The sequence below is a fragment of the Micromesistius poutassou genome (assembly GCF_964030765.1).
Source record: "Micromesistius poutassou genome assembly, chromosome: 18".
Lineage (NCBI taxonomy): Eukaryota > Metazoa > Chordata > Actinopteri > Gadiformes > Gadidae > Micromesistius > Micromesistius poutassou.
In genome coordinates this window covers 8,352,719-8,372,505 of record NC_140288.1, presented here as the reverse complement: position 1 = coordinate 8,372,505, position 19,787 = coordinate 8,352,719, and the positions used below count along the sequence as shown (strand labels likewise).

The 19,787-nt window shown below is 47.3% G+C and overlaps 1 protein-coding gene across 1 annotated transcript in view; it reads left to right on the top strand.

Annotated features, from left to right (window-relative positions):
- cacna1c (calcium channel, voltage-dependent, L type, alpha 1C subunit) overlaps positions 1-19,787 on the top strand; it is a gene marked incomplete at both ends in the record, with an annotated part of 190,169 nt that overhangs the window by 131,182 nt on the left and 39,200 nt on the right. The window contains 11 exon segments of the mRNA XM_084483013.1: positions 3,042-3,129; positions 3,336-3,420; positions 5,935-6,003; positions 8,741-8,831; positions 12,482-12,508; positions 14,033-14,193; positions 14,786-14,859; positions 16,427-16,578; positions 17,521-17,722; positions 18,412-18,532; positions 19,562-19,676. Of these exon segments, the coding sequence (XP_084339139.1) occupies positions 3,042-3,129; positions 3,336-3,420; positions 5,935-6,003; positions 8,741-8,831; positions 12,482-12,508; positions 14,033-14,193; positions 14,786-14,859; positions 16,427-16,578; positions 17,521-17,722; positions 18,412-18,532; positions 19,562-19,676 (1,185 nt within the window).

Below are 19,787 nucleotides of genomic sequence, written 5' to 3'. Positions count from 1 at the left end.
ATAATGTGGGCATACAACTGCATGCTGTGCCAGCACGCTCCCACCCGGACACAGCCCTGAACTCTGTTGTCATCGAGGTCCCCTGCGCTGCGCTCACGATGAAAGGTTGAATTATGCACGCTGTGCGAGTAGAACAGGCTAATGCCCTCATGACTCGCGCAAGGTCAGGATGACGAGTGACGATGACCGTTTGGAGGGACAGAAGACCGGACAAACGCGTGCGTGTGTGAAGACACATCCACGCTCATGAATTATTAATCAACCTCATGATTAGTTCTAAAACATTTTTTCAAAAGCTGATATTATTTGTGTTCCAGGAGAGCGAGACGGAGCACTTTATCGGCTGTAAACAGCTGCAGGGCTGACTGGATCTCTGTCTGACTGCTGACTAATGAGGCTGTCAAACTACTACACAGGCTGACCTCTTACTAACTGATTTTGGTTGTGTGTGTGTGTGTGTGTGTGTGTGTGTGTGTGTGTGTGTGTGTGTGTGTGTGTGTGTGGCAGAGGTACTGAGTTGGAACAATAATGGACGAGGGAGGGTAAGAGACAGAGATTAAGAGAGAGATAGAGAGAGAGAGAGAGAGAGAGAGAGACACATGTAAGCAGTGAAGGACAGACAAAAGGACTCAATGTGATAAGAATTAAGTGTGTGTGTGTGTGTGTGTGTGTGTGTGTGTGTGTGTGTGTGTCTAAAATTAAAACCCTAAGTTAGCCGTCTGAGATAGCGAGACAGAAACTGAGAAAAGTGAGAGAGCTAGACTAGCCTGTGGAAGAATATATAGGGTCGAGAAGGGGTAAGTATCGATTCAACGAGAAGGCGGAGCGAGGTACAACGATCCACACAATGGAAGAATGCCCTGGAAAAGAGAGAGAGAGAAACATTTAAGATAAGAGAATTCTCCAACTATTTCATTTTCCCCCCCTGTGCTTCCTGCCTTTACCATTTAGTCTCTCTCACACACAGCCGGGACCACACATTTACACACACACACACATACACACACACACACACTCACTCACTCACACACACACACACACACACACACACACACACACACGTGTATATGTGTGTGTGTGTGTGTGTGTGTGTGTGTGTGTGTGTATGTGTGTGCACCTTTGTTCACATGTGAACTTCATACACACACACACACACACACACACACACACACACACACACACACACACGCAGAAATTGATTTTTCCTCCAGTCCAGGGTGCGATATGGTTATTACGAGCTTGGTTCCACTCTAGATTGTGATTGTAAAAAGTGATTGATGCAGCAAAGTGTTCTCCCATTGTACGGCAGTTCATAGATCATCCTCATTGTCTGGCCAGTGGAACACAAACACACTGATAATCACGGGGGGAAAGATGGCAACACTGCTGCAGCACAACACGCGGCCACTTGTGTATCGACTGCGACACGCCATACTCGTCATTAGATAAGTACATTCGTCCTCTGGTTGCCTAGGAACCGTAGAGCGGCCGTGAGCCGAGATTTGCCCACCGAGAGGAAATCCAGATCCGGTCTGAGGAGGCGGTCTCCCTGGGTTCAACACACGCTTACCGCCGCATGATAGCCTGTGATTGGCGGTAGGGGTTCGCCGGCCACCTGCTGATGCGTCACCGCGACACACCTGTCCTCGGTTTATTGGGACTGAATTGAAGGGAGTGTTTACAGCGGGAGCCCTGCAGCCAGAACGGAAAGAAACCCCAGTGCGTTTTCTAAAAGGCAGGGCCAAAGTAACGAACAGTTCCGCCTTTCATCCTCTCACCTGCTCTGGAGCGGTTTCAGCAGGTTACATCATCCCCCTCTCCCTCCCGATGCTTCCCTTCAGAACCCTCGCTGGGAACGTCCTTCTGTGTCCGCTGGATGTGCGGCGCTGGTTGTGTCTTTTCGACCTTCCGGACCACCTTGTCCGGTACTGTCCCCCCCCCCCCCCCCCCCCCCCCCCGTCTGGAGACCGTCGCGTTGAGCCGAGAGAGGAGAGCGAGGAGGCCCTCGGCCACGCTGTCCGTCAGCGTTCAGCGTGGTCCCGCGTTGTTCCGGCACATTTCCAAAAACCCCGGGCAGCGCTGACCGGTCACCCACATCCAGAGCAGCCTGACCGGTTTACTAGAGCCGGGGACAGCTGCTGCAGAGACCTTTTAAAACATTAGAACCAACCACTAGCGCTGCACAAATACTGTTCCCAATTAAAATCAATTTGGAGTCCGCGGAGACATCGGTGATTAGAATCAAATGTTCATTAGGTGAATGAGTGAATTTGTCAGTTGTGATTGGACGGTGGCATCTGGTCGCCGCAGTGAGAGTGTCTCAGCCGAGGCGGACCGCATGGCTGCATGTTACTGCTGTTCCCCCCCCCTGCTCCTGGCTCTCCCACTAACGTGTCTCATCTGTTTCCCCACAGATTGCTTCTCTCCATAACGCTCTGTATCTGATTTGATCTTGGACAGGCTTTTTCTCCCCCTGGGGGGTCTTTTCCCCTGAAGAAGAAGAATGTTTAAATTGCTGTTGAAGTTTCACTGTCATCATTCAGTTTTTCTGCTGTTGTTTTTTGTGATGACTTTACAATTATTCAGTGGACATGTTCAGATTCTGTCACCTCTCCTCCTCCCCCCCTCTCTCTCTCTCCCCTTCTGCCTCACCCTGTCAATCTCTCCCTCTTCCCTCACCTCCCCCCCCTCCTCTCGCCCTCCCTCTTTCTCCCCTCTCTCTTTATTCCTCCTCCCTCTCCCTCTCTCTATATATCTGGCTACCTCTCTCCCTTCCCCTGTCTCTCTCTCTCCCCTTCTCCCTCCTCCCTGTCCATCTATTTTCCTCTCTCTCTCTTCTTTCTCACCCCTCACCTCTCCCTCCTCTCTCTCTCTTCCTCCCCTATCTCTCTCTCCCTCTCTTTCTCCATCTCTGGCTACCTCTCTATTTTCCTCTCTCTCTCGCCCTCTCTCTCTCCCTCTCTCTCTCTCTCTCTCTCTCTCTCTCTCTCTCTTTCTCTCTCTTCCCCCCCCCCCTCTATGTCTCTCTATATCCCTTCCAGAGAGTTCTCTAAGGAGAGGGAGAAGGCCAAAGCCAGGGGAGACTTCCAGAAGCTCAGAGAGAAACAGCAGCTAGAAGAGGACCTCAAGGTAGGATACATGACAGGACATGACCTGTGTGATTATGTTCACGTGAGTCGGTGTGTGAGTGAGTGTGCATGTGAGTATGTGCTCGTGAGGGAATGTGTGAGTGAGTGTGCATGTGGGTGTTTATGTGTGAGTGAGTGTGAGTGAATGAACACACTTTTGAATGTGTTTCTCACAAATTGTGTGTGTGTGTGTGTGTGTGTTCACAGGGCTATCTGGACTGGATCACTCAGGCTGAGGACATTGACCCAGAAAATGAAGAGGAGGGATTGGACGATGACAAACCTAGAAACCGTGAGTTTCCTCCACCTCCCTTTCTTCTTTGTGTGTGTGAGTCTGTGTGTCAGTTTGTGTGTGTGCATGTATGGATGTATGCGTGTGTGTATGCATTTGTGTGTGCGCGTATGTCCATGCTGGAGACATGTGATGAATAGGTTGCACATTTGTGTTCAGATGATTTGTATTTATTTTGGCTTATCTTGCTGAGTGAGCTTGTATCTGCGCGCGTGCATGCGTGTGTACGTGCGTGTGTGTGTGTGTGTGTGTGTGTGTGTGTGTGTGTGTGTGTGTGTGTGCGTGTGCTGTTTTATATGTGTGTGTGTGTGTGTGCAAGAAAACATAGCTAGCCAAACCCTGTGAGGTTTTGTCTGAGAGATGAACAGCAGAGATAGCAGACTGAAGGACAGGCTGATGGGACGGACTGGCGATACCGCCAGTGCCATGAGAATCCTCCCCAAACCCTCTGGGATCTCCAAGCTGCTAATGTTGATAATGTTGATCAGATTAGGACTCAGACTATGACTGTCTATGAAACACAACGCCCCAGGCCGCACGGCCACACATCCACAGGCCTGCATCTTTACCAACATGTTTATATATTTACATATATTTATACACGTAACCTCGCTCATTGCTTAATGTGATGCTCTCTGATGCCGAAATGGCACACGCACACACACACACACACACATATACAGTACACGCAAATACAAATGTCCACAAACATGCACGCACGCACACACACATACATACACAACTTCACTCACTCATTCTCACACACACACACACACACACACACACACACACATTGAGTGTACACACACACACACACACACACACCTCTCCATATCACTTGCAGAGGGAATGGTCTAACCTCTTGGGGCCTGCAGACACATCTCTCCCAGGATCGGGCCCTCATCCCTGGGGAGGCTGAGGGGAGCGTGGGCCATATGCCTGGGGGCCAAACACTGTACCATCAGAATGTGTCTCCATATCTCTCTCATATCAGAATGAGAGAGATATGGAGAGAGAGAGAGAGAGAGAGAGAGAGAGAGAGAGAGAGAGAGAGAGAGAGAGAGAGAGAGAGAGAGCAGTACTAGAGAGCAAGAGAGGTTGAGAGGTGGCGAGAGAAAGACTAGAGAGAGAGGGAGAAAGTTGGAGGCACTAGAGAGTGAGAGAGAGATGAAAGCGAGGTGAGAGAGACAGACAGTAAAGTAAATGTATACAGATTAGAGAGATTTGAGACATGATTTCAGATGTTTCCTTCCTTCCATAACAAGTGTTAAGTTAGTCTGAGTAAGTTCTTTGATTCTATCTTTCATTAAATACATTTTGCCATGGAGGATCATACATTAACAGACAGATTAAATAAGGACATTAATATAGATAACAAATTATATATATTATAAATATTTTATGTTTGGAAAAAACTGAGATGGAAACAATTTGGACACACACAAAAAAGCTTTTGGCAAAAAAACATTAAATGATATATATATCCTCTCTCTCGTTTGCTCTCTGCCTCCTCTCCGTCTCTTGCCCTCTCTCTCTCCTTGTGCCGTCTCATCTCTTGTCTCTCTACCTCTGACTAATGGGGCCTCCACTGAGAAGATGAATGGGGGTACTTTGCACACACACACAAACCGCGTGTGACACATACACACAGGTACATAAATAGATTAAGGCAGAAAAAAAGATGACAGACCTTAGAGATAAAGGTCAGAGCGGCAGAACGACAGGACAGATGGAGACTTGTGACAGGGGAGAAAGACATGACGGCGGTCCCTGCGATTGGCAAGGACGACACGGCATTGATGAATGCCTCTACGTCGACCTTAGCAAGAGGAGGATGTAGATTTAGTGGAGTCTGTTGTATTTGTGTGGACGTGTGTGTTGCTGTTTATGCTCCTTCACATAGGTGGGCCGCACGGCCTCTCACTACGCACAGTTCTGGTGCTCGCACACTCATGCCTCATTACTTTGTCTGTGTCTACTTGCTAGTTGCCCTTTTTCACATGAATAATAGTCACTAAATTACATTGCGATTTATCTATAAATGATAGCGCTTTGACAGCAGTTTGCTTTTGGCCCTTCACTAATAGAAGTGCTCTGTATTTGCACAGCGATGTGATTGGGTCTGACAGTGAACACTGTATCACTGTATGCACTTAATTATTTGTGTATTATCTGTATTTTAATGCTAATATGGCTGTGTCTGCTCACTTTGGTTTAAATTCCTGTTTAAGTATATTGTCCATATTTTTACATAAGTGTGCACATGGGGTTGGTCTGTGTCTGTGTATACCTTGTGTTTGTGCAAGTCTTTGTGTGTGTGTCTGTGTTGGTCAGTATGTGTTTATTAATATGTACTGTATGTGTGCGCTAGTGTGAAGGTGTGTGTGTTTGTTAGTATGTGATTGTGTGTGTCTGTGTGAGTGTGCATATGACTGTACATTATGCGAGTGCGCGTGTTTGTGCTCGTGTATGCGTGGTCGTTAAGCATTGCTGAGCCGTGCTCTTTATCCCCAGGTAAGAGTCGTCGCTTTCAGTCTCTGCGCGGAGCGGTGAAGAAAAACGCAGCTTTTCTTCGTAAGGCGTGTGCGTCAGCCTGCATGGACCCATTAGACACGGTTAACTGACCTGAGACATGCAAGCGGACTGCTCCCCCCACTGAAAACACTCTTTCTCTACGGTCACCTGCTACTTTTCCAATCTTTTCTATTTTCTCCTCCTCTTGGCACCCTCCTCTATTCTTTCCCATCCTCCTCTCCCCTTTCTTTCCTCTCCCATCTTCCTCTCCTCCTCTCTCCTTTCTCTCTCCACTCCCTTTCCTTTCCTTTCCTCTCTCCTCTCCCCTCCACTCCTCTCCTCTCCCGCTTCCTCTTCTCTTCTCCACTCCTCTCCTGCCCCTCCTTTTCCTCTCCTCTTCGATTCTCTCCTATCCTCCTCCCCTACTCTCTCTTCCCTCCTCCTCCTGCCCTCCCCTCTTTCCTCTCCTCTCCACTCTCTGACCCTCCTCTCCTCTTCCTCCTGCATCGGGCCAAGCGTCCTTCCCCCCTGTAGAGACTTAAGGCTCGGTAGAATGGTGGCTCTGTGTTACTGCAATCACCACTTGAGAGGAAGAAAAAACAAGTCTGATTGACTTTAAGTTGTGCTCCAGCTAAAATAACAGTACAGAATGAGTGTGATGGTGCAGTGAGACACAGCCACAGAGTTAGGGAGTGATGGGTTGTCCCACTTGTCCCTCTAAGGAAGACCAAGGGAACTGTTCATGTCGTCACAGCCAGCCGAGTCCTTTCTCTAGTTATTTGTTGTCCTGTTGGTTTGCCTGTACATCGTTAACGGACGCAGACCGAGGTTTCTCATTGGCTGTGACGTTGTGGGCCCCCCCCCTATTCCTTATAGGGATTCATCCTTGACTCGAATGCTGCTGCATCCGTTGGCATAGAAACACTGACAATGATAAAGATAAGGAAAGTCATCACTGAGTCCATTTATTTTTCTCTGACCAACGTTTTTGTCATTTTGAGAACAGATGTTGTTGATTTGTCATACAATGTGAACATTAGCAACTCTGCAGGTTCAGCATTTTGTACTTCAGTTGTTTAAGACGGATGTGTAGCTTGAAGCTCATGTCATCCATTATGCTAGTGTGGTGTGGGCTAAACTTCACTTTTCCACTTAATATGACAAATGTCTGGTCAGGAAAACTACGAACAGCTGCATTTTAAAAATCTCTGGTTATCGTTTTAATATTCCAAACGTGACGGAAGTGACTGATGAATGCAATTTCTCATGTTGTGAATATTAAAACAGAGTGAAATGATTTCTCTCAGACCTTAAAAACGGCATGTTATTTTCATAGTTATTAATTCTAGTTCTTAGTAGAATAATTCTCTGTTTAGCTGGGCTGCCTGTGGCATCGTGCCGTGACATAGATTGTTTCAAACTAATTAATGTGTCCACAAAACCACACAGAAAACGTCTTGTAGTCAGTTATAGTAGAACGTTGATTAATTATTTCCTGCATTACCTGCTTGCTATCAGTGAGTCCAAGATGTATCCTTTAAGGTACTGAATGGAGAGTTAATGAGGGTGCACTGTTTAATTTTCTCACAGAAATTCGGTCAATGGACGCTTTCACGTCTTTACATACACATGCATGAAACGCCCAAATGACTTTCACAAAGATATTTGGTAATTCGTTCCAGTGGTTGTACACCAGCTTTGATCAGTCCTCTTGATGAATCATTTTATTCCTGGGGAAATGTTAAAGTCAAGTCCTCTTGAGCATGTTTGTTTTGGTAATAAATAGTGATTGTCAACATCAGCGCACCATTGTTGTGCGTTCGCTGCGGTGTGTAGTATTTCGTCAAGGTTTGTTTGCAGGCTCCCAGTGGTCTGACGTCTGGCTCCGAGAGCAAAGACACTTGAATCCCCTCGGCTTAAAGTTTGCCTCATCCAACTCCTCCGCGGTCTCCTTCTTCCTCTCCTTTCCATCCGGTGTCACTCTCTCCCTCGCTCCTCTTCTTCCTCCTCCTCCTCCTCCTCCTCCTTCGTTTCTCCTTCCTGTTGCATTCTCCCGTCGCCCTGCGTTGCGACGGCTTTAGTCTCGGCTCTTTGGAACCGGGCTCTAACAATAGGTATTAAACTAGTTCACAGCTCTAGTGAGGAACTGAAATGGCACGGGGGCTGGTTATAAATGTAAAAAGGCTTTAGGTCTCCGGAGAGACGGGGAGGGAGGCAGATAGAGAGGGGGCGGGGAGGGGGGGAGGGAGACAAAGAGAGAGTCACACGGAGCAGCAGGTGAAACGTGACAAGGTGAAGTGGTACGTGTCTGAACTGAACTGAGGATACGTGGGAGCTTCTCAGCATCACAGGTCAATCGTATGAAAGGGCCACAAGGCCTGAGAAACGCAGCGTGTTGCTACCTGTTTGTTGGTGTACGCAGGTGCTGCCGTTTGACATGCCCTCCTCTGGCCAGGTCCCTGCGTGGGTTAGCTGGGCTTGCAGCAGTGTCCCTCCCCTACAGACATATCATGAGTTATTCATTGTTCCATAGAGTCCGACGTATCGGACGGGGGGCCGCTGAAGTTGTCATCGTATGCGGTTTAGTGAAATTAAAAAGTATTTCATCAAGTCCCGAAATGGACATGAATATATGAGCACTTGTTCTGTTCAGGTTTTTCTTTCATTCATTCTCTCACTCTCTCGCTCATTCATATCGTCTTTCTGTGTAATTTGTCTTTCCTAAGTTATCAATCTGGTTTGGCCTTTTGTTTACTTCCTCCTCCTCCTCCTCCTCTCCTCTCCTCTCCTCTCCTCCTCCTCACAGTGAGCATGCCGGCCAGTGAGAACGAGTCGGTGAACACGGACAACGTCCCCGGGGGAGACACCGAGGGGGAGACCTGCTGTACGCGACTGGCGTAAGTACACATTAACCTCCCCCTCATCCTCCCTCAGCCTCCCCTCTATCTCTCCCTCTCTCTTCCTCCCCCTTCCCTCCCTCCCTCTCTCTCTCTCTCTCTCTCTGTTGTCGCTCCCTCCTTCTTTCTCTCCCTCCCTTCTGCTTCTCTCTCTCTCCCTCTCTCTCTCTCTCTCTATCTCTCTTTCTCTCCCTCACTCTCTTTCTCTCTCTCTCTCCCTCTCGCTCTCTTTCTCTCTCTCTCTCTCTCTCACTCTCTCTCTCCCCCTCTTGCTCTCTCTCCCTTCCCCCTCTCTTCTTTTCTCTCCGCCCTGAGAGAATACCTTCATCCCAATCTCTCCTGCAGGTGTGCAACATTGTGAGTCACGGTGGGGCTATTACATTTGCATTGTTACGAACACAGACAGTGTGCACCTCACTCCTGCACCGCGGTGGCAGCACGCTGATGTGCCTGCATTTCTGCTGCACCTTGTTCCATCTCCCGTGTTCCCCACAAGGATATGACTGTCACAATGACACACACACCTCTACTATGCCGCCTGTCTTAGGACTTTTTTCACTTTCCGTGATATCAATGTAATATTTTTCATCCATCATTCATCATCATAGCAAAGAAAATACCGTAGGTTAATGAACCAGCGTTCGCCAGTCTACCACCATAAACAGTGATGTAGGTCCATTTAACTTTGGCTTCTGGAAACGTGACCTCCATTCAATGAGATTCATGGGGGCGACAAACTCGAGTCAATGTTTAGGACCCTGACAATACTTCTTTGGTTGCTGACCAGTGGTATATAAAAATGAGCTCATATCAATGTATGTATCAATTATTAGACATATAGTCATATATATCTAAGAAGGCTACACTAACTGTGACAATAACCCGAGTTCATATTTCCCCCTCGCCTTTTTTTGTTCTTTTCCTACCTTCCTCCCCATTTTCTTTCCTTTCTTTTCTTTCTCCCGCTTTGCTCCTGTGACACCTGGAGAGTGCTGTCATCCTCCCTTCCTGGAGCCAATCAGGAGACAGCCGGTTTAACCCCCCTCCCCCCCCCCCCCCCCCCCCCCCCCATATATATATATCCTTTTATCCTCTACCCCACTGGGCTCCACCACGTTTACATCTCCTGACACCCAAAGACGAGCTCAGTGAGTCCGTGGGGCCTATCCGCCGCGCACGGCTCAAAGACTCTGATCTGACAGGATCACGATCTCCGCTGCGCTCAGCGTTCTCCGCTGCGCTCAGCGTTCTCCGCTGCGCTCAGCGTTCTCCGAGGGCGGCGTCGCCAGGTAGACCTCAACCCCCGCCTCCAAACTGGATCACGACACCATTTTGGGTTCCCGACCCACGGACACTGCCGCTCTGTCCACAGGAGCGCAGCGCCGGCGCCGTTCCGCGAGGAGCCAGCGACCTAAACCAGTTCCACTAAAGCTCCTGTCTTTACCCTGCACACACGCACGCATACACTCGTACACGTGTACACACACACACTAAGACGCACACACACACACACACACACACATACACACACACTTCACTCACATTTCTACAGTGGAAATGGCAATCGCTGTAATGGCAACCATTAATATAATATAATAGCAAAGGGTTTAAAGATCCCGTGAACAGCGTGGTATCCGCAGACGGTTGGCACAGCTTCGTCCGTCTGTCCTCTGTGTGTCCGGTGTGTCCGTTGTCTTCTCCATGTCCTCTGACCTCCCCTCTATACCTTGCATGTGGGACGACCGAGACAACCGCTCCTCCGTGGTCTCCTCTCTCTCCGCTCCGCGGAACGCCCGGGCGGTGTGTGGTAGATATATAGGAGGTGGCTGGTTTATAGTGCGCTTTTATTGTGGCGTTAGTCAGAGTGCCACTCCTCCTCATAAACGGCCTGGGCGGTCGAGACGGTGCTGAGACCGACCAGGTACAGGGGCGGCGGGGGGCGGACTCGCAGGGTAGACTCGATGAAGGCCGCTCCCTGTTTCAACATGGACCGCTTACTAAGGAGTTGCATTTGCTCTGCCTCCATGTCGATTAGAACTCCGCCGAGGTGGAAGGTTGTGACCACATATACACATCCACTAGCCTGGCTATTGCCAGACCAAGCTCAGTCGTAGATTGCACGTTGGTCTGGGGAGGCTGCTCTCATTTTCTTCAGCACAAAAGCCGCGATCAACGGGCCTAGTTCGAATGACTCTACGCAATTGGCTGCCTGCCGTCGCTTCCCTGTCGTCATTGTGTTAAACCAGCCAATAGTGCGCCAGGGGAAGAAGCCAGCTTGGTGATTGGGCTCCAGCAAAAGCGTATCGGAAGCAGAAAGAAATGTATTGCTCCTCTCCAGACCCTTATGCAGGGTAGAATGGGCTGTGGGTACCCTGTCTACACATCCACGACTCTTAAGGGCTGATTATGGTCCCACGTTCATGCAACGCAAGGGGGTTACGGACCCCTGACATCCTTGCGTCCACCGTAAGGGCCTGACGTGCGCCTTCCAAAAATTGTAACCTTCCGTCGAGGCGATGCAGCCGCAAGGGCTGTGATTGGTCCGCTCACTAAAACCCGACGCAGAACCATAAAGGTTTGCGACGAAGTGTCGAATTGGTCATTGTGTTGCGTGAATGTGGAACCATAATCAGCCCTTTAGACCCCGACCGGCCCAAAGGGAAAGTGCTCCAGAGGCACAGGCCTGTTATCGTCACTGGCTGAACCCGACAACGCTGGACCACAAGTCCCGTATGAGTCTGAGCAGTGGTGTGGAGCGGGCCACCAGAGCTAGAGGAAACCCCCTTCCTTCACCTGCAGGCTGCGGGCTGTCTTATAGACAAGGGATTCAGTCCGTTGGGATAGTCGATGTCTTCGGTTATTTCTCAGAATGTTCAAACGTAATCCTTCCGATCACTATGGAAACAACCCTGGGGATAGCAACACCGGCTCCCTGAACACGTAATGTGGACGGACGCGGCGACAGGGAGACGCGCCTGCCGTCGTTACATCTGAAGTATAGCTTTGAAACAGAAAGAATCGCAACACTAATGAATGTATTGTATTATTGTTATTGTTTTATTTTGCCGAGGAATCTGAAAGTGAATATTGTGGGCATATTCTGAAGCGTAGTCAATGCAGCTAGCTTCTGACTGGAGGAAGGGAACGATATAGAGTAGGGATGTGCCATCTTTCATCTTTTCACTGCATTCTCTTCGGAGACATTTCTGTTCTACTCTATTCTATTCTGTACTTCACGTTCTCCCTGTTTGTTTGTGTACCTCTGCTATTACAGTGGGGAACTAATGTAAACGGTTGTTGCATTAGTTTTGCACTTAATAACTCGAAACACTAAATTATGCTTGGTCGCCACTGTATCCAAGTATATCCCAGAGGTGATTGTTAAAAATGGCCATTGTTATGTTTTAATTGACTAATTCGTTTTCGGCCATCTTGGAGAATCCAGATGGTTCTGAAAGAGAAGATGCAAAAGTATCAAAAATAATGATGTAGATCATTATGCAAGATGCAACACTGGCATTCTTCTCAAATCACCTCTGTCATGTGTACCTGTATATGTGTGTGCGTGTGCTCGTGCATGTATGGGTTTGTGCGTTTGTCGCGTGTGTGCGTGTGTGTGTGTATAATCCATTCTGTTTTCTGTGTTCCAGAAATAGAATCTCCAAATCCAAGTTCAGGTCAGTAGTGTGTTTACCATGGTCTGTTCTCACTGCTGCAGTGTGCGAGTGTGTGTGTGTGTGTGTGTGTGTGTGTGTGTGTGTGTGTGTGTGTGTGTGTATGTGTGTGTGTGTGTGTGTGTGTGTGTGTGTGTGTGTGACTGTGAGTGTGTGGGCGGGCACCATTTACTCTTTCTCCAGTGTTTTGTGTATTTTGTGCGTCGTGTCAGATGCCATTTTTTTTCTGTGCCACAACTGATTCAAAGGGACTCCACAAACACACGCTCAATGCCACACAACATGCAGACAGTATCAGACGGCAACAATCAAATTCATCTGTTGAACTGTACATCCAGTGACATCCAAGTTGTCCCTCATGGATTGGTCGACATGTAGTGGAAGATGGGAGCCTCTCTCTATGTGTCGACCGTGACGCGACCAGCTTATGTTTTTTTTTTTGTTTTGACACATCAGAAGCGGAATTCCTAAAAAACAATTGATTCCATTGCTATGGAAACACTCTTGTCACAGGTCCATTTCAGTGGATCGTTTCCAATACTGTGCGCGTTGACAGCATTATCAGGCGACCGCTGCCAGCTATCTTAAACGCGGCAGCCAAATAGCCTTTCTGGATTTGGGATTTGAAAGAGTAGCGGATAACGGCGTGTGGTGACATTCAGTGCTGGGAAAACATATTCTAGAGTGGGTGTCATGGAAACCAGTTTATTCTCCTTTGTAACGCGGAACATCGCCTCCTTACATTCACGTGGTAGTTGATGCTTTCTCTATGGGGGGAGTCGGTAGTTTGCAGTCGGTGGAGGCGACGCAGACACAGATTACTGTAAGCAATGTCAACAAAATACTCAACCGATTTTTATCCCTTCAGGTTTCAGTTTAATAGAGCTAAATAAAACACCAATCAAACTATGTTTGGAGATAATCTTTTTACTTCCTTTTTACTTCCTTCCTTTCCTCGCCTTCCTTTTTTTCCTCGTCTTTTTTTATTCTGGGTTTGTATTTTTGAGACACACACACACACACACACACACACAGGCCTCAGAGTGGCGTTAGAGTATAACAACTAACTATGTTCCCCAGCCTTGCTGTCAGAGAACAGACCGCTACTGGACACAGGGCCGGTCTCATCCGTCCTCTAATCCGTTCAAACTAATGTACCCTTGATATCTTCCTCTCTTTCCTTTTCATCATCATCCTCCCTCACTTCTCTTTGGATCATGATTTCCGTTCCGTTCCGATTTTCTCTCTCCCCCTTCTCCCCCCTCGCTTTCTCACTCAAATTGGCTGATATTGCATTCCCTGATCCTACTCACTATTCCTGTTTCTCTCTCTCTCTCCCGCTCTCCTCTCTCTTTACCCTTTTGTCCCCCCTCTCTTCTCTTGCTCTCTGTCTCTCTCTCTCTCTCACTTTCTCTATCCCCCTCTCTCTCTCTCTCTCTCTCTCTCTCTCTCTCTCTCTCTCTCTCTCTCTCTCTCTCTCTCTCTCTCTCTCTCTCTCTCTCTCTCTCTCTCCCTTCCCCTCCTCAGTCGCTACTCCCGGAGGTGGAACAGGCTCTGCAGGAGGAAGTGTCGAGCGGGCGTCAAATCCCAGTTCTTCTACTGGCTGGTGATCTTCCTGGTGTTCCTGAACACGCTGACCATCGCGTCGGAGCACCACCAGCAGCCCGAGTGGCTGACCGACGTGCAAGGTGCCCCATACACTGGAAATGAATGAAAGACAGACAAAATGGGCTTCTATCGCAACACTGTGTTGGATTGGACGCACACACCTACACACACACACACACCTCAACACACTGCTGCTGCCTGCAATTGGTCAACCACGATGACGCCTTTACACCCGCACACACACACACACTAAGCTGCAAGCCACACGCACACAGACACACACACACTTCAAACACAAGCACACACACCATGAACACAACCCCACAAACATATGCACACACACGTAGGCACGCGTAGGCACATACACACAAGACACACAAGAAAAGCCCAGCCCACACACACACACAGGCACAGAATCTCAAACACGACCACACACACATAGGCACACACTATAAACACAAGCAGAGACACGCAAACACACATCCACACACAAACACATATGCACAAACCCACCACAAACCTAACCACACACACACCCACAAATGCAATTCACTGGCTTTTCCCAAGGATTGATAGAAAGATTTCGATTTAGGATTAAGAAGAAGATGAATTAATATTTCCTCTATGATGGCAGAATAATAATGAACGGTGTGTGTTTCTCCTCCTCTCCAGACATCGCCAACAAGGTGCTGCTGGCCCTGTTCACGGGGGAGATGTTGCTCAAGATGTACAGTCTGGGCCTTCAGGTAAGTGGAGGACCACAGGTTCACCTGAGCAGGGGCGTTTCTAGGTTTCTGAAACAACCGGGGCTCAGCCCAGAGGGAAAGGGATAAAAGGGATAGAGGGATAAAAAAAATGTTGTATGCTCGATAAACGAAATACACAGTTTATTATAGCTTTAAATAAGTACCTGACTGCTGTGCTGCTTATCCCCAGACGTCTAAAGTTCCATTCAAGTTATTTCAGAGTAAAATGAATACAAGTGAGACAGATCTTACATTTTATATATATATATATATATATATATATATATATATATATATATATATGGATCTGACTGGGGATATGATAAGTTAATTTACTTGAGGTGGTAAACAGTCTGGTTATGTTTTTAAACCGTTTATTCTCTTTCTAGAAGGACTAGGCTACTTTATTTTGAGATGCCCCTGGAATCCCCATGTTTCTTTCTAGTGTAAAGCACACAGGACATCCAACAATTAACTAACTACCTTTAGTGACTAGAATCATTTCATCACTTCTAGACTGAATTTAATTAATGCATTCCATGGTTACCAGTAAATATACCAATAAATACCAATGGTAAAAATACACATTTTCACAAACTTCCCTTTGCCCAAACACAAAAGTGCCTCAAAAAAACAATTCAGTCAACATTCAGCAAAAGTGAACTATTTAATGACTGTTTAATGAGTTACACAGTCATGTATTCTTTACATGTTTTTCTTCATTCATTTCTTATTCGGTTTTCAAAACGTTTACAGACATTTGAATTACTGACATATAATAAAGACAGTGAAATCTAGAGCTTGTGCTCACTACTAACCTGTTGTTGTTGTTGTTGTTTTTTAAATTATATTCAGGGCTAATTAAATAATATCCGGGGCTTTAGCCCCGAATAAAACAGCCTAGTGACGCCACTGCACCTGAGTACAGCTGAAACCTCACCCTGACCGTTGAACCCGAGAGCCCACACCTACTCCTCTTATCACTGACCTCTTATCACTAACCCCTGACCCCTAACCCTAGCTATACTTCTATAACGCTATACTACAGAGTTCAGCTATAATGGTTTAATTCTATACCTTCACCCCTAATCCTTAACACCTAACTACTAACCCTTAACTCCTAACTACTAACCCCTAACCATAACCTAACGCTGACCCTCAAATCCTAGCTTCATCCCCTATCCCTGAACCCTTAACTCCTAACCCCTAACTCCTAACCACTAAACCCTTACCATAACCTCACACTTGAGCCCTTGTGCTGTCTCCTAACCTCTACCCCATTTCCTGAACCAAGTACCTTTTTTAGAAAGCAGTTGAGAATGTTAAGCCTCACACTACTGTAGAGCTCTTGGAATAAAACCTCCACACAAATTATCTATAAATATTCGTTTTATTCATTTATTATTATTTTATGACAAGTACAATGATTGGTTCTGACATGTTGTTCTCCTGCGTCTCAAAACAAATATCCCCATACTATTTCTCAGTTTCTAACTCAAAAGGTAATTCCTCTTCATCGACCGTGTGATTGATATTCATTGAGTCTTTTGGTCTCCTCTCCTCCCAGGCCTACTTTGTGTCGCTCTTCAACCGCTTTGACTGCTTCGTGGTGGGCGGAGGGATCCTGGAGACCATCCTGGTGGAGACCAAGATCATGTCCCCTCTGGGCATCTCCGTGCTGCGCTGCGTACGACTCCTGCGGATCTTTAAAATCACCAGGTAGCTGAGGGTGTGTGTGTGTGTGTGTGTGTGTGTGTGTGTGTGTGTGTGTGTGTGTGTGTGTGTGTGTGTGTGCTAGTGTGTGTGTGTGTGTGTGTGTGTGTGTGTGTGTGCTAGTGTGTGTGTGTGTGTGTGTGTGCATATACGTGTGCAACCTTGACTTGTATTTCCGCCAAGCCGTCCCCCCAGGCTTAAACATAAATCTACTCTGATTATTATATGTGTGTATGCACTGCATATAATCACACACACACACATAGAGACACACACACACACACACACACACACACACACACTGCCCAAACGGATGCATGAGCAGTAGCTATAGGACATTCATTATAATTGAACACAATGTCTTTTGAACGCACACTGAAGTCAGGAGAAAGTCAAGCTGAAATGTGATGCATGATGAGCTTTTCTTTGTGTTGGGTGAGTGACAAAGTCAGCAGATATCAAAGTCACACTGGGGCGTCGTCACTCTGCAGTCCCCAGAATAAGCCAGCAGCCACAAAACCTTTATTTCTCTGACCTTTCATTGTACAGTGACTGATATTATCCAAGACGCTTTGTAGGGGAAAGAACAACCAACAGGATATACTTTTTTTCAATTTGTATGTTTTTTTATTTTACTACTGTTCTTTTATTCCCCATCTACAACATCTGGGATGAATAAAGTATAATGTAAGCAATAAGCTACGACCGTTATTGGTAAATAATGTACGAGAGGGGTGGCCCAGGCGAAGCTGAGGTTGCTTACCACCGAAGAAAAATTCAAAACTGTTAAGGCAGAGCTGTCCCGTTGTAAATGTGCACAACCTTTGAACATGATAGGCCAATCAGGATCAAGTGTTTAACAATGCGGTGGTTTAACTTGTCTTAATCACGAACATTGTCGTCCCTGTATGCATTCTAATTCTCCTCTCCTGACCCTGCGCTCCGTAGATACTGGAACTCTCTCTCCAACCTGGTGGCGTCACTGCTCAACTCGGTCCGCTCCATCGCGTCCCTGTTGCTGCTGCTCTTCCTCTTCATCATTATCTTCTCCCTGCTCGGCATGCAGCTGTTTGGCGGGAAATTCAACTTTGACATCACACGCCGCAGCACCTTCGACAACTTCCCCCAGTCCCTGCTCACCGTGTTCCAGGTACGGTGGGGGTGAGGGTCAGTTAGGTCACCGTGCTCCAGGTACGGTGGGGGTGAGGGTCAGTTAGGTCACTGTGTTCCAGGTACGGTGGGGGAGCTCATTCTGTCGGCCAGCGGTCATTAGTCACCTTGCAGCCATCTTGGTACTGAATGCTGGTGGGGAGGGGAACTGAACGCAGAGCTCCCCCGGCCAGCTAGTGTTTAAAACCAAGGTGGACGCTCGGTGACTAAGACCCTTCTGCATCTTAGCAATTTAGCCATGGGGATACTCGATTTGTTCACTTTAACATTTTTCATTTTCACAAAAACAATTATATATTATTTTGTGTGTGTGTGTGTGTATATTTCTAAATGTATTTTCATCTATCCTTTTTTTTCTTTCTACATTTTTTTTGTAGTGAGTGTGTTGTGATCAGTAGTCCCCTGGGTTTGATGTTCCTCACAGATCATCACCCCTGCTCCTCCAGGCTGTGGTCAATAGGAGTGTGTTGTGATCAGTAGTCCCCTGGGTTTGATGTTCCTCACAGATCTTCACCCCTGCTCCTCCAGGCTGTGGTCAATAGGAGTGTGTTGTGATCAGTAGTCCCCTGGGTTTGATGTTCCTCACAGATCATCACCCCTGCTCCTCCAGGCTGTGGTCAATAGGAGTGTGTTGTGATCAGTAGTCCCCTGGGTTTGATGTTCCTCCAGATCCTGACCGGAGAGGACTGGAACCTGGTGATGTACGACGGCATCATGGCGTACGGCGGCCCGTCCTTTCCCGGCATGCTGGTCTGCATCTACTTCATCATTCTCTTCATCTGCGGAAACTGTATCCTGCCACGGCCAACACACACACATACACACACACACACACACATGCACACGTACACCTACACACACACGCACACGTACACTTACACACACGCACACGCACACACGTCTGATGATGTCTGCTGAGCTCTGTCAGAAACGAGGAAGCCATAGTGAAATAATGATCTAGAAGGAGTAGTATAAAATATCCATTCCAAAGGTTTTTTAAATAGGTGATTCATATTATGTCAAACATCGTCATTAACAGTATTCAATATTAGGTTACACTTACAGTGTAATCACACAAGTGCTGTGTAATAATCATTGTGACAACATGTAACAGCATGTACGTGTGTGTGATTACATCGCGGGACCACATGTTTTCTTCATGTCGTTAATAGCGAGTTCCACACCCGGGGTTACAGTAAGACTCATCTCAGACAGAGCAGTCCTACTCTGTTACAGCACAACTTCTGGGTGGAGAAGGCACAGAGCCTGGGCCAGAAACCAAAGTAAACTCATTTGAGCGAGTGGATGAGGCTCTCAATAAGTGTATTCCTGCAGCGGCCAAGTACACAGTGTTCTATTTAAAACACTTATAGACACCTTTCTACAGTTTACTACTGCTGGCCGAGTTTCTGTTCGCTGTCAATAGTAATAAAGCGCTTACAGGTTCCCGCTTACAGCAACATGATTGGTCAAAACAAATATCTTGCGAAACAAAGGGAACACTGTTCACCACAATTTGAGCTAGACTGCATCAGACTTTCCATAATTCCCTGAAGTCTGATTAGTCAGAGTAGAGTTAGGGTGTTTCAAATCGTCACTGCGTATTCAGTTTGCTGCATGCTCCATTCAGACACTAATTATAAGAATACTGTTAAGTATGGCATTTGGAAGTAGGAGGGGGAAACAGCTGCACCATTGGTGATGATTTCAAAGGTTAGTGTGTCAGCCAAAGGCTAGTGGTCGGCCTGACCTGCCCATCATGTGCATGGTGAATGGTGATTGGTCCACCTCTTCCTTAACCCCGCCCCCCGTTGCACAGACATCCTCCTGAACGTCTTCTTGGCCATCGCTGTCGACAACCTGGCAGATGCTGAGAGTCTGACCTCGGCCCAGAAGGAGGAGGAGGAGGAGAAGGAGAGGAAGAAACTGGCCAGGTACACTACACCAGGTGGTGTAGTGTAGTGTGTGTTGTAGTGTGGTGTAGTTTATTGTGTAGTGTAGTGTGTGTAGTGTAGTATAGAGTGTAGTGTAGTGTGTTGTGATGT